The 15,051-nt window shown below is 52.1% G+C and overlaps 2 protein-coding genes across 6 annotated transcripts in view; one reads left to right on the top strand and one right to left on the bottom strand.

Annotated features, from left to right (window-relative positions):
• Positions 1-10,054: 10,054 nt before the first annotated feature.
• On the top strand, positions 10,055-14,685 carry DERL3 (derlin 3). Of its 3 annotated transcripts, none has more exons than XM_037497984.2 (7): positions 10,055-10,258; positions 10,366-10,431; positions 10,514-10,587; positions 10,700-10,793; positions 11,263-11,458; positions 12,003-12,093; positions 12,198-14,685. In XM_037497984.2, exons 1-7 carry the CDS (start codon positions 10,166-10,168, stop codon positions 12,277-12,279), a joined length of 696 nt encoding a protein of 231 aa, XP_037353881.1. In that variant the 5' UTR covers positions 10,055-10,165; the 3' UTR covers positions 12,280-14,685. The 3 variants fall into 3 exon arrangements, with proteins under 3 accessions (XP_037353881.1, XP_054546697.1, XP_037353882.1); XM_054690722.1 differs by having other exon boundaries at positions 10,369-10,431; XM_037497985.2 differs by having other exon boundaries at positions 10,055-10,201; positions 10,321-10,431.
• Positions 10,508-15,051, bottom strand: part of SMARCB1 (SWI/SNF related, matrix associated, actin dependent regulator of chromatin, subfamily b, member 1) — a 42,056-nt gene continuing 37,512 nt past the window's right edge. Inside the window, exon 9 of one of the 3 annotated variants that reach the window (XM_054690721.1) lies at positions 10,508-14,839. In XM_054690721.1, the coding sequence (XP_054546696.1) occupies positions 14,800-14,839 (40 nt within the window). In that variant the 3' untranslated portion in view covers positions 10,508-14,799. The remainder of the gene's footprint in view (positions 14,840-15,051) is intronic. The other 2 variants (XM_037497981.2, XM_037497982.2) reach the window with 2 other exon arrangements.

Below are 15,051 nucleotides of genomic sequence, written 5' to 3' on the forward strand. Positions count from 1 at the left end.
ACAGAAACACAGACTTGAATGTGACCTTAGGAAGCCATCTGAGCAATCGGACACGTACCACAGTGATAGCGCAGTATCATTTTCTCACGCTTGGGTTTTGTTGCTCTGAACTTTAAGACATTTCTAAAAACATCACGCATTTTAAGAAAAATTACATTAGGAGTTGCTAATTGCATGCTTTTTCTGGTTTCTGTTTTACTTTTTATGCTATCAGTTATATTAATAGTGTTTAATGTTACTCATCCTTGAATTCTTGGGGTAAACACAACTTGCTCATAATGTTATTGTTGCTATCAACACCAACAACATTGTTGATTTCAGTTGCTAAAATTTAAAGATTTATTTATTTATGCATACAAGAACTGGGGTACAGACCAGAGGTGGGGGGAGGTGTGTGAGAGGATTCACCAGAGACAGAGTAGGAACAGAACAGACTGACTGAAATGCGCTGCTGAGGGGAGCAGCAGATCGAGGCAGGAGAGGTCTGCTGCGCCATGTGGGTAGCTCCCTGGCCAGCCTGGGGTCAAGCTCCTGCTGCAGAGGCTGCGGATAGCTTTATAGTGCTGAGACTCAACCCCTGCGTCACCAGGGAGGCCCCTCAATTGCTAACATTTTAAATAGATTTATTACTTTAAAACAACTATTGTTTATTCCCTTTTAGAAAATTGGTAGACAAACAAGGAATAAATGGAGCTAGACAACTGATTATTTATATGGGGAAATGAAGTTGAATCTTACCTTACTCTATACGTAGAAACTATTCCAGGGCCTTCCTGGTGGCACAGGGGTTAAAGTCTCAGCGCTATCAAGCTATTGCCAGTCACTGCTGCATGAGTTTGATCCCTGGCCAGGGAGCTTTCCCACATGGCTCAGCAGACTTCTACTGTCTCGCCTTCTACTCCCCTCAGCAGTGTATTTTTTTTTTAAGATTTATTTATTTATACAAGCACTGGGTACAGTCAGAAGCGCGGGAGGATGAGAGAAGTCACCAGAGCCAGAGGGGAGAGCAGAGCAGGCAGAAGGACCGAAGTACACTGCTGAGGGGAGCAGCGGGCGGCAGGAGAGGTCTGTAAGCCGTGTGGGACCCTCGCTGGTGGCCAGGGATTGAACCGGTGCTGCAGAGGCTGCGGGCAGCTTCGCAACCCAGCTCTCAACCGCTGCGCCACCGGGGAGGCCCAGCAGTGTATTTTAGTAGATCTGCCTGCTCTGCTCCCCACTCTGTCTCTGATGAATCCTCTCACACTCGCGCCCCTCTTCCCCCCGAACCTCTAGCCTACACCCCAGTTCTTCTATGCAAAAATAAATGAAAATAAATCTTAAAAAATACCATTCCAGGTGTATACAACCCTAATGCAAAACACAAACTTTAAACATAGAAGAAAATATGGAATATTTGTATAATCTCAGGATAAATAAGGAAAAGCCATATGAGTGTCATGAGTATTTAACCTCATTAAATTAGGAATCTGTGTTACAAGACAACACAAGGTGAAACTAAAAGCTAGGGGGCCTCCCTGGTGGTGCAAGGGGTTAAGTCTCAGCACTATCAAGCTACTGGCAGCCATAGGAGTAGGTATCCACAAGCATATGACCAACAAAGTATTAGTATTCAAAATAAAAATTTCCCATATCAGTAAGGAAAAGAAAATAGGCAGTCTACAAAAAGAGATTTTACAGAACAGGAAACTGAAGTGGCCAGAAAAAAGAAAAAAAATTTACCTGTATTAGCAATCAGAAAATAGAAATTAAATTCACAACAGCATATTGTTTCACACTCCACTGCCTGGCAGCTTAGTTCTGGAAATTCCATGATGTTAAGAATCAGTTAAAATTTCCTAGTACTTTTGAAAATTGGTGCAACGACCCTGGAGAGCAATTTGGACGTGCATCTAGTAAACTGAAGTTGCAAATTCCTGACAAGTCAGCAATTCCAATAATTCCTCCACTCCTGGGTATGTCTTAAAGAATTTTTTAAAAAGATTTATTTTAATTTATTTATGCATACAAGAACTGGGGTGTAGGCTAGAGGTGCAGGGAGTGAGAAGATTCACCAGAGACAGAGTGGGGAGCAGAACAGACAGATCTACTGAAATACACTTCTGAGGGGAGTAATGGGAGAGACAGGGGATGTATATAGTGCTATGTGGGTTAGCTCCCTGGCCAGGGATCAAATTTCCTGCCCCAGTAACTGGAAATCGCTTGATAGTGCTGAGACTTTAACCCCTGAGCCACCAGGGAGGCCCAGAATTTTTTTTTTTTTTAATAAATCTGACATGTAACATTGTGTGCATCAGAAAAACTCATAATCTCAAGCTCAAGAACTTCTGCTCATAAATGCAGCATTGTTTATATCAGAAAACTGGAATCCATCAGGCAAATGGAAAAATAGACAGTTGTACACACTAGGAAACCACTCATCTGTTAAAAACAAGGAACCAGAGGAACAGTACTAATATGATTAAATCATAATGCTTTGTGAATAAAGTTGCATAGACTATAATGTCTTTATATTTGAAAATACACAAAACAACAACTTAAGTCTATGGCTGATGGGAATACATGCACATGTACTGAAAGCTTAAGGGTGTACATGGGATGAGAAGTCCCAAATTCAGGATTCTGCTATGCTGATATTCCATTGCTAACCCCCTTCCCTTGGTTATCCCTGAAATGCTACTTGGACACCCTAAAGCTATCCCACCTCACTGGAGTCAGGGTCCAGGTGTGTAGGTACCCACAGCTAGTAATTTTTATCCTTAAACAGGAAAGCCTGAGGTTTCTCCTTGGCAAATACAAGGTAGGAGTATAAAAATCTTGACTATATGAAAATCATGGTTATGAATATTTGTGGCATCTGGGTGCTGATTTCGATTCTTCTCAACAGCCCACAAAAGGTAGCTTTGACATCTGTGGCTGGAGCCCTAGACTGGTGCCCCCTGAAAGGGATTGCTGGTGAGGCTAGATAGCCCCAGGGAAAATGCCAAAAAGTGGGATGAAGCGACTGATAAGTAATATAAGTGACTGCAGAAGGGCACTGATGCAGTCAGTCTCTGTAATTTAGCTTTTGGAGTTAGTGGATTTGGGCCCCCACCAATCCGATTTTTCAGAAGGCTGTTGTGGCCTGGCGAAGAAGGTGGAGACCAGGAGCCAGGCCTTTTATTTGGATGCATGAGTGTGACCATCTGTCAGGGCTTTTCATGTAGCCAAGTGACTAAAATGGTTTCAGTTTTGCTGTTGTTGCCGGAGCCAGGCACCTTGCTGAGATGTGTGAGTGTGGTTGCTTGTGGGGCCGTTTGGCCACTATTGTTTTGAGTGTCACTTATCTGGTGTTGTGCTGGGGCATCCCAGCAGCTCATGGAGCATCTCCTGTTGCATATTTTGTTGTCTTTGTGAGTCGAAACCTGGCCTGTAGTCTGGCTGCCATGTGTCCAGTGACAGGAAGACGCCATTTTGGACACATGGCCTATTGTTTGGGAGAGGAGCTCCACATCCTCATGGCGGGAAGACGCCATTTTAACTGCCTTTGTGCAGGACTAGAAAACACTGGACACGGCTTTGGGTAAAGTAAAGGCCATTTTGGGCCTCAGTAACTCTCTGTTTTTCCCTGGCTTTTAAATGAATCCCTTTGTTGTTGTTCCCTGAGCCTAAGTAGTCTTACAATTGTGTGCATGGGTAAAGAACTCAGTGACCAGTAAACTATGTGGACAGTGTCCTTGGCTGGTTTTAATGCCCCTTGCTGCCCTGTATCAGCTTCAGCCTTTTAGAGGGAGTCCCTAAGATTCTGTAAGGTCAAGCACTGGAAGGCATCAATCCTACAACTCTCTGGACTTTGGAGCTGTTGTTTTACAATCTCCAGATCCTGCTAGCAGATCCTTTGGTGTAGGGTTCATAGCATTGCCAAACCAAATGGTGAGGTATAACAGGGTGGTCCCCAGGAAAAAGGGAAGTTCCAGGTTTCCTGCCCCACCCAAGGGATGGTGGAGCTGAGCAGGGAGAAAAGAAGCTGCAGAGGAGACTGAGAAGGAAGGAAGCAGGATGGAGCCAGAAGGAGACCCGGAGGAGGCAACACATGGAGCAGAGAGACGTGTGAAGAAACTGCCCTTGCCTTTTGGTCGTGGGCTGGGTGACACAGATGTGGGTGAGAGACCCACAGGGAGGTGACAATGGTGGTTTTTGTCTTGATTTTGATTTTGCTCTTTTCCTCCCAGACTTATCTGGGTTTCTGATCCTTTTCTGTGGGTCCCCACTGAAAGGGTCTGTAGACCTGTGGCAGGCTTTGGGACCTTGCTCTGGGCCAATCCTGCTTGGGTGGACTTTTACCCATGAGGGGATGGGTAACCGTGGGTGCTTGATTTAGAAACTATATTCTTTGCCTTTCTTGCATTGTTGTGTTAAAATTGTGTTAAAATTTCTTTTCATTAAAGTCTCATATGTTTTGTGTTGATGTGGCGGATGGCAGAACCTATTTAGAGCAGGTAGGTTTGCGGGGTCTGGGGTGCCCCTCTACCTGCCCTGTAACAGGGGGAGTTTTGAAAGAAACCCTTTACTTCTGGGCCTTGCCTTCCTGCTTTGCATTCTCATCTGGCCCTTGTTCCCCAGGTGTGAAAGAGGAGTGGAGGCCAGTGGAGGAGGTATAATTGACCCAAAGTCACTAGCTGCTCAGGAACTTTTGGGCAGATGATCAGTGGTGGATGGGGAGCCTTCACCCTGGCCCTGAGAGCCATGCCCTCACTTTCCTTCCTACATGCTATACATGCCACAAGCCTCTCTGCAGACGAGGAGATAGGCACTCCGCAGGAAGCCGGGAGAAGCTCAGCACACACTAAAAATAATACAGCAAACTCTGCTGCTCCTCTCTGACCCCGACCTGTCCCATAAAATACCTCTGCTGGCTACTTGGGTTTCCAGACCAGGCCCGCACGAGGGGCGTCCCTGGGATTGGGCTTCCAGATGGGGAGGAGGGCGGAGAAGAGGGGACGGAGGGCAGAGGGGCAGGTGTGGGGGTGTGGGGGTGTGGGGTGTTGTGGGCCATGCATTCCTGGTAGGTTTCGGGGGATTTCTCCCACACTGCCTAGACAGGCTTCCGCCACAAGGGGGCAAGAGAAACCCGGGCTGTGCAGGAGCAGGCACCTACAAGAGCCATCAGCTCTGAGGATTCCACTGCAGGCGGGGAAACAAAAAGGCCTGCGCTGGTGCGCCCCCAGATCTGGTGATATTTCTTTGAGCAAGCCGCCTCCACAGTCCTAGACCCTTAGACCCTGGCAGATATATCCGTACCTAGGTGCCTCCTGTTCCATCCAGCCCGGGGTGATTTCACTTTATCCTGGGGGTGGGGTTGGGAGTGGGGGGAAGGTAAGAGCTGGAACATCTCCTTCTTTCCCTGCCATGTCTGTGTCTCTGTGCCCACCTGGTGGGACCCAGGTCAGGGCAGTGCCTTTCACTAGAGCCAGGGCTGAGGTTGGAGCTCAAAGTCCCTGATCTCTCCCCCCTACCCCACTCCCAAGCTCAATCTAGCAACATTACTGCCTGAATGTGGTAGGTGGGTTCCCATCACAGTTTGGGGTAGTTAGCACTTGCCCACCAAGGGGCTCAGCAGTTCTGGGCCCTCCTCTCTTGTTGAGCCTCGGTTTACTCATCATTCAACCTTGGTATTGAGGAAGTGCTGCAGAATGGAAGCAACCCATTACTCTAATAGGTACAAAGCTACTCAAAGGGCCCTCTTCGCAGCCTTTCCTGTTCTTCCTGCTTGGACTGGAACACAGCCCCACACCAGGTGCCTCCCCAGGGGGCACTAGGGCAGAGGTTAGGAGGGCCTGTTGACCTTGGGCACCAGACGACCAGGGTGGGCAGTAATCTGCCACCAAGCACAGCAGCCTGGCCACAGGCCTGGCTATGGCCCATGTAGGGTAAATGGAAGTGATCAGGTTTTTCTGCCCTCCTATGCTCAGTCTCTAAGCTCAGGTGCGCCAACTCCCGCACACCCACACTGTACTCCAGGTGCTGCCATCAGGCTCGCATGTAAGACCACAGGTGTCAATCATTGATGCTAATGGCAGGAGGGCGGGAAAAACCTGATCACTTCCATTTACCCTACAGTGTCTGAGCATCAGCGTTTGGGATTCAGTGTTTTTGGATCTTCAGTGATTCCAGGGTCAGTGATTTCAGCCTCCACTGCACCCATCTTCCAGAAGGCTGTTGCAGGCCTCAGAAAGACATGGAGAGGCCTTTAGCAGCCAACCTCAGAGAGGAAAAGTTCAAAGGCTTTGCAAGTAGCCAAGAGACTGCAACTGTTCTGGTTTTGCTGCTGTTACAGCCTGGCACTGAAGGTGAAGACCCAGAGCTGGGCACCTCACTGAGCTGCATGAGTGGCTGTTTGTTGGGTCATTTGGTTGCTGCAGATGCTGTTTTGAGTGTCGCTTGTGTGGTGCTGTGCTGAGGCACCTCAGCAGCTCTGGGAGCATCTCCTGTTGTCTTTGAATTGGAACCTGGCCTATAGTCTGACTACTACGTGCTCCAGGCCTGCAGTGGCAGGAAGACACCATCCTGGGCATGTGGCCTATTGTTCAGGAGAGGAGCTTTGTGTCTTCAGTGGCAGAAAGACGCCATCTTAGCTGCTTTTGTTTAGGACTTGAAAACACTGGACATTGCTTCGGGTGAGGCAAATGGCCATTTTTGTCTTCAGTAACTCTTTGTTTTTCCCTGGTTTGTTAAATAAATCCCATTATTATTGTTTTCTGAACCTGAGTAGTCTTGCAATTGTGTGCATGGGTGAAGAACTCAGATAGTGACTGACCAACTATTCAGGCAGTGTCCTTGGCCAATTTCAGTGCCCCTTGCTGCCCTGTATCAAAACCATTTCTACTCTTATCCCCTTCTTCCTCCAAAGTGTGCGATGTAATCCTAACCTACCGCCATGCTTGAAACTCTGTCTGGCTCCTAAAAGGTAAATGAAGTTAATGAAGTTATCAGGCTTTTTTTAAAAAAAAGATTTATTTATTTATGCATACAAGAGCTGGGGTACAGGCCAGAGGTGTGTGAGGGAGGGAGGTGAGAGGATTCACCAGAGACAGAGTGGGGAACAGAACAGGCAGACTGACTGAAATACACTGCTGAGGGGAGCAGTGGGTGAGTCAGGAGAGGTTTGCTGCACCATGTGGGTTGCTCCCTGGCTGGCTGGGAATCGAACTCGTGCTGTAGTGGCTGTGGATAGCTTCATAGGTTGCATCTCAACCCTTGTGCCACCAGGGAAGCCCGGCTTTTTAAGCCCTCCCGCCATTAGCCTCTATGGCCGGCACCTACGGGCTTGCTGCCTCCTGTGATTGTGGGTACCTGGGCCCAGAGTACAGGCATGCGCATGTGTAAATGGGGCCACTTGTGCCAAGGGCCGAGGCAGGTCACTCTGAGACGGCAGGGAGGAGAGAGCCAAAGAAATGCTCAGGAGAAAGCTGGTCTGTCCCCTGCTTCAGTATTAAAGGCCTGTAAAAATCTACTGAAGGCCCCCAAATTATCTTTTCATCTGTGAGAACTGAAAATGAACCTACCCAGCCTGGATGGTTCCAAAACCGCTCCCCACCGCCTGTGGGACAGATGGTCCAGCCCTTCACAGCCTTACACGTCACATACAATTCCTGGCTCCCACATTGTCCCTATCCACCCCCACCCCATGCCACATCACAGTTTGACTAATATTCATCCGCTGCCTCCCTCCCCATTCCCCCCAGGGACCCACTAATTGCTGGGAAATCCAGATTTGGCTACCAGCTTTAGGAGGCCAGCCCTGGTTACTCCTTCCGCCACCCAGGCCTGACAGAGGCCACCTGGATGCTTTGTGGCTGTTGCACACGGGCCTGAGCAGCTGCTGCTAAGTGGGTTCCGGATTCAGTGCTAAAAATATCCCCATGACCCAGACAGGAAGGGCCAACATGACACAGCTGCTCTTGGGAGGGGCTGACTGGAACTATGGTGGAGGCCAATTCACTGTGGTTTTGGGGGTATCCATGTGTTCACAGCCCCCAGGAAAGGCCTCTGATGGAGGAGTGTGCAGAGCCTGAGTGGAGCACCATGTGTTGTCAAAAGGAAAACGCAACTGCCTCCAATATGTTCACACGCACTCAGAGTGAATGGGATCTATTCTGACAAAGGTGACCACGGCCTGCTTCACTGGAAATGGAAGCTCTCCAAGGGGGGCTCCCTCAGCCTGCTTCCTCTGCCCAACCTCTCAGTACCTGGGTCCGACTCCAGTATCAGGCAGACTAGACCTCTCATTACTCTTAAGCCAAATGCACCTCCCCCTTTATTGCTCCCACCTGACAAACCACTCCTAGGGAACCTTTCTTAGCACCCTCATTATCTTGGGATCCACTTGACATAACTTTCTTGGCTGATTCTTCCCCGTTTCAGGAGAGGCCCTTAGGGACTTCAGGGCCCCGACCAAAGCATGCCTCATTCTGGACACTTTTGTCCAAGGCTGAAGACCCTGAGTTAGTAAAGGCACACCCATCTGGCACCTTCGTCTCCTTCATACCCACCACTGTTCTAGTCACCAACGAACCTGGCATGGCTGCGTGCCACAGGACCCCTGGTCACATGTCCCAGGACTTCTTACGGCCTTACTTCTGAAATCCTTACCTGGCTCAGCTCCTGGACCATCTCCTTCAACCTTCCCTAGTCTCCCTGGCTGGGTTGGTCTCTCTCTCTCTGACCACTGAAGTTCAGGCTATACAGCACTGTCTTTTCTCTTCTCTATAGTCTTGCCTGTGGGGCACCTCATGCAAATTCAAGGCCACAAATTCCACTGGTCTACTGATGACTGATACCCACACTCAGACCACTTGCCCAACTTCTCTCCCAAAACCACACTTGGATTTCTCCAGGAGCATGTCATACAAACACTCCACTCAACAAGGCTAGACAGAACTCTCCATCCATCTGTCCTTTGCCCACACATTTTTCATCTCACTGAAGGCCACTATCATCCATCCACCTTGTGGCTCAGACCTGGAAGTCAGCATTGACTCCTCTTTCACAGCTCTGTCTAGTCTATGAGAAAACTTTTTCCACATACTATCCCTGATCACCCTTCAGGCTGTACTTTGTCCAAACCACCAATGTTCTCTGCAGTGGCCCCCCATTTCCCGCCCCCCCCCAAAATTGATTCCTCTGGCAGTCTGCGGTCCTTATAGCACCCGCAGTGACTTGTTAAAAAGTAACAAGCATCACCTCACAGGCTTCCTGGATCACCCCATCGAGCACTGGGCCCGCTGCACTATCTCCCACCTGCTGTTACTCCCGTCAGTACTGTCACAGGCCTACAGATTGCCTGTCTCCTCCGCTGCATCGCAGGGATAGTCGTTTGCTGGCTACTGAATCTGCAGCATCCAGAACAAGGGCAGGTACACAGTCGTCACTCAGTAATGGTTAATGAATGGATAAGTGGACTCTCTCTTTCACCAAAGTAGTAAGGGCCTCTCCAGTCTGTCCACTTGTTCCGGTCTGCCGCGACACCCTCACGCCCCGCCAGGGGCTGCAAGTCTCCAGTCCTGCCTCTACTCCCATCGGTCCCAAGGCATGTTCAAACGGGCTCCTGGATGTTAGGGGCGGAGGTGTTTGGGGACGCTGCTGAGCATCGCCTTTGCTATGTGTGGGTTAGGAGGCGCTGTCTCTGGTTCTCAGCGGCAAGAGCTTGTACCTGGTCGCTGGCCCACAAAGGTGGACCAGCGCTAGCCCCGTGCTTAGCTCCCCTCCGCCCTCACCCGTCTCCTCCCCCTTCCGGTCTCACGGAGCCTGTATCCGGTCTTTTCTCCCCTAACCGAGTAACCTTAGTCCCGCCCCCATGGTGGCGCCGTGGGTCTTCGCTATTGGTCCTCCTCTAAGAAGGCCGCGAAGCAGGCCAGCTTCCATTGGCTACATATTCTCTTGCACCGCCCCCACGGCTACCACAACAATCGCCACGTGCTCACCCGTGGGGCCTACTCATTGGCCCCCAGGCTCATCCCCATCCTACTCCAGGCTTCCCGCTTCCTTCCTCTATTGGTTACAGGGCCCAGGGCCCAGGGCCCCGCCCACCCCGCGTGCCTCCGACGCGGATTGGCAGAGGGAGCGAGGCGGGACTTGGAGAGATTAAAGACCACGCCGCGGGTCTGGCCCCGGGGGCAGAGACGGCTCCATGGCGTGGAGGGGACTGGCTGCCGAGTTCCTGCAGGTGCCGGCGGTGACACGGGCCTACACCGCGGCCTGCGTCCTTACCACCGCCGCAGTGGTAAGAGGCCCGGGAGGGTGGGGCGACGCCATGGTTAGAGCGAGGGGTTTTCATGGTTACAGATGGATTTCCCCGGGGCAGCCCCTGACCCTCCCCTGGTTCCGCAGCAGCTGGAGCTTCTCAGCCCCTTCCAGCTCTACTTCAACCCGCACCTCGTGTTCCGGAAGTTCCAGGTGAGACCACCCCGCCCCTTGCACCTGCCGGCTCAGCCCCCGCCCCGCGCCGCGCCTGACTGCCCGCCCCACTCCCTCGCAGGTCTGGAGGCTCGTCACCAACTTCCTCTTTTTCGGGCCTCTGGGATTCAGCTTCTTCTTCAACATGCTTTTCGTGTATCCTGCGCCGCGACCCAGGCGGGAGTGGGAGGGGCTGAAGGGCTGAAGGAGGTCGGGAGCGGGGAAACCGAGGCCCCGCCAGGTGGCATTTCCTATACGAAAGCCGCAGGTTCCGATACTGCCGCATGCTGGAGGAGGGTTCCTTCCGCGGCCGCACGGCCGACTTCGTCTTCATGTTTCTCTTCGGAGGCATCCTTATGACCGTATCCTTCCCGGACTCTACAAACACAGCGCCTCTGGTTCCAGCCTTTGTTGGTCTCAGGCCCTGATGTGAGCGCCGGGGCCGGGGAGGGACATCACTCCAGCTTAGGCATCATCAGGCATACATCCTGTGCTTGCTCAGGGGCCTGGACTAGATCTTCAGTGCTGTACCACAGCACAAAATACCACCAGGCGATAGGCCAAAGAGCCAAATGGGGTGCTGAACCCTAAACACCAGTGGTCGGGAGAACCTGGGTCGGGGGTAACCGGCAGCTGGAGACAGAGATGAGGTGGGAGGCAGGGAAGATACTTTGGGCCTGGGAGTTAGTTTGGCCTTGAATGGAAGGGTGCATATAGGGGTGATGAGAGATGGGAAACTAGTGTGAGGATTGGTAAGTCAGAGGACCCCAGGCAGGAGCCAACTTGGCCTGCACCAGAGGAGGGCCTCTCAGCACCTTGACTCTGGCTCAGCTCCTGGGACTCCTGGGTAGCCTGTTCTTCCTAGGTCAGGCCCTCACAGCCATGCTGGTGTATGTATGGAGTCGCCGCAGCCCTCAGGTGAGGGTCAACCTCTTCGGCCTCCTCACTCTTCAGGCGCCATTCCTGCCCTGGGCACTCATGGGCTTCTCACTGCTGCTGGGCAACTCCATCCTCGTGGACCTGCTGGGTGAGCCTGTCTGTCCATCCAGCCCATCCCAAGCAAGTCTGTCTGTACCTGAAGTTATGGGGAAGGGCCACCCCAGGCTGGCTGCTTTGTTAAGAGCCCTTCCCTCCCACCTGCACTGAACCTCATCTGTGCCCCCAGCTCTTCTTTCTGCCCTCCCGGCATCTGTTGGCAGTCTCTTAAACAAATTAGCTGGCCTACAGGCTTCACATATTTAGGCACCACCTGCTGATGCTTGTGTGGCTCCTGACCAGGTGGGGAATGGCTGGGTCAGGCTTCCAGCCATGGCTCCTATTTCTAGTGTCTCAGGCTCTACTCAAATTCTGCCCACTGCTGGGCCCTGCAAGCTTGTCCTTCAAGGTCAACCCTGACTCTGCCCTGGGCTGGCAGCCTGTATAGGACGTTGGGCATTCACGCTCCAGGGCTTAAGCTTACTCTGGGCCTGGCTGGGCCGATAGAGCTCTACACAGAGGCCTGGAGTAGGCTTTGCTGACCTCAAGCACTGGACCATGGAGGGTGGCTTCAGCAGTCTGAGGCTCTCTCACAGGGATTGCTGTGGGCCATATCTACTACTTCCTGGAGGATGTCTTCCCCAACCAGCCTGGAGGCAAGAGGCTGCTGCTGACCCCTGGTTTCCTGTGAGTGCTGCAGATGACATCATTCCCCTACTCTACCTTACAAGGTTCCCTACCTCATCGGGGTCCCACCGGGGCCTCAACTCAGTGTTGGTCCCTCCCCACAGGAAGCTGCTACTGGATACCCCAGACGAAGATACCAATTATCTGCCCCTCCCTGAGGAGCAGCCAGAAACCCTGCCACAATGACCCTACCTAGGGTCAGGGCAAGGCCACAAAGCATGTTTTCTTGGCAGACCTCCATCCCACGCCTAACCCCTTCTTGCAGCAGAGCATCCTCTTCTGGAGGCTGGGCCTGTACCCAACACTCACCCAAATAAACAAAATGATCTGCAGTCTCCACGCATGGCACTGGTTTCCCCTGTCTCAGCTGGCACATCATGCCAAGCTGGGCAGGCACTTTAGGCCACCAAATCCGGTTGGGCCCTGCCTACCCTCTGCTCTTGGATTGGGGCTGGTACAGGGCAGTTTTACTCCTGCCAAATGGGGCCTGCCCTCTCAGGCCAATTGTAGGAGATAGAATGAGAAGCTCAGAACATTAAGAACCTGCCTGTGGTTGCCCAGCAGATGCAGATGACCTCACAGAGGCACATTTGGGATTTTTATCCCAGCCTGGTCAGTGCCTTGGTGGAGCCCTTGACAAATCCCTCCCAGTACCCAGATGGGCCTCTGCTCCTGCCAGTCAGCATGGAGGATAGACAGATCTGCATAGCAAAGTCTGGGACTAGTCTGTCCCCATTTGCCAGAAGCCCATTCTGGGGGCTTCTGCCTGTGGTGCCTTTAGGCTGATGTCTCAGTTGCTCCCTTCCTGTCCCTTACCAGTAACAAGTGGTTCTTTGCCCATTTTCCTGCTGGGCAGCTAACAGACTTGGGGAAGGTCCCTGGGGTCAGGTGCAAAGGAAGGTCAGGACCAGTCCTCTGCCCTTTCTGTGACTCCAAAGCCTTGAGTTTTCATCTTAGCAGGGGCAGCAGCTATCTCTCAAGTTCTGGCCCTGCCATTTTTTGCTGAGGACCACGGAAACTTTATATAATCCTGCAGCTCACTTTTCTCTTCTGTAAAGTGGGCATCTGAAGACCTGGACAGCTATTTGTGTTGCCCTAGACTAACATTATGGTGTATTTCTGGATGAACATAGTATGGGAACTCCTCCAGACATAAGCTGTCATGTTCATGGATGCCAAAAAATTCACCAGTCTGACCTTAATCTTGTAGTGAAACCTTGTAGAGCTCTGCAGTGGTGTGGGCTGGCAGTGCTCAGATGAAGGCTCTTTCCTAGGCCTCTCCTGTGTAGGTAGGCCAGCCTGCCCAGTGGACTTCAGGCAAACAGGATTCATTTCATCAGACCAGTTGTGAGGGCACAGGACTGTATTGCACACAAACTGAACACCTTAACAATGGAGCCCACTGGTTTCTAAGGTTGCCAGTTGTCCCCTCGATATGGGGCTCAGGTTGGGAGCCAGATGCCACAGGTTCCCTCTCAGGCCCTCAGGGAATAGAGCTGCCCTGACATCCAAAGGTGCCAGGGGACTGGGCCCACTCTCTTCAGTTAAGACTGCAGCTGTGTGCCCAGACCACTAAGCAGTGCTTGGCTTAAGTAGGAGACTTACACATGCCATCCTCATGGACCCCAGATCCCTTCTGTGGTATGGATACTTCCACCTTAGAGACAAGGATGCAGCAAGCTGATCAGAGGCAGAGCTGGGAAGAGACCCAGAGCCGTGCCTCCTTTCCTACCTACCAACTCACCCCACAGACCCAACACTGGGCCGTGCATGGCTGAACTGCTGGATATGCTTATTCCTCACAAGTGCCCAGAAGGGAAGAGCCAGCCCAGGCCCCAGCACTAGCCAGGGATGGGACTGCACCCCAGCTGCCTACTTTGAGTGTGCTGTTGGGAGGTATAGTGAGTGGTGCATACCTGCTAGAGCTGGACCAGCCAGCACAGGTCCACAGGGACCCTGGCCGGATATGTTCCCTACAGTGCCTACATGGGACAGGCCTCTGCAAGGGACTGACTGGACACAGCAGAACCCAGGGATAGTGGGAGCGTCTGTTATTACTTCAAAGCAAAGGGTCTGGAGATAAGGGCTGTCACTGAAAGAGCAAGTTGACCCCCTGCCCGAGGAGACTCCTGACCACATTTCTCATTTCCCCCTCTACAAGGATGAGCCAAGCATGGATCTTGGTGGGAAAATGGAGGACTAAAGGAAAAGTAAGGATTATGCTCAGACTCAGGAGCCTGGGAGGGGTGAGGGTGACTAAGTAGAGTCCTGGGTCCCAACCATCCCCCCACCTGTCCACCTGAACTCGAGAAGTGCAAGAGGCCTAGCACACCAGCCTTGGCCACAGATCACTCAGCTAGGGGGGATCTTGTTCTCTCCCATTCTTATTCTTACATTACCACTTTGAAGAAATGGAACAGGACCTGCTCCTTTTATTTAAAAAGTGTTGCTAGCCCTGTCTGGGGCTCCTTTAAAAAAACAAAACACAACCCCAGACAAGGCCTCTTCCCAACCAGAGACTGGGGTGCTGGGGACCAGAGCTCAGCAAATGGAATGTGTGCCTGGAGGGAGGGTCACCTGGAAGGCTCCCTGCCCTGTGCTCCTCAGGGCTGCCCAGGCTGCCCCCTTGCCTCCCTCTTCGCCAGATGAAGGAGAGGTGGCTCCATCTTCTGAACACACTGTGGGAGCCAAGCGCTGATGGGCTGGTTACCAGGCTGGGGCGGTGTTGGCGAGACGCCTCATACGCCTAGAGGAGGGGAAAGGATGGTGACCCAGGGCTAGCTCCCAGCCTTGGGTAACTGCCTTCCCCAGAACTCTCTAGGGTAAGCAGATGTGGGAGCAGGGACCCAGCCCCTCCCCTGGCCTGGGGCTGTCTACCACTTGGTCCCCTGAAGCTGCCCTCTCTCTTACCTGCCCAGGTTCCACCCCCCTCTGCAGGGATCTGTATAACCAGGTGTG

This window comes from Talpa occidentalis, unplaced genomic scaffold (assembly GCF_014898055.3).
Source record: "Talpa occidentalis isolate TD23 unplaced genomic scaffold, MPIMG_talOcc4v2.1 talOcc4.8, whole genome shotgun sequence".
Classification (NCBI taxonomy): Eukaryota; Metazoa; Chordata; class Mammalia; order Eulipotyphla; family Talpidae; genus Talpa; species Talpa occidentalis.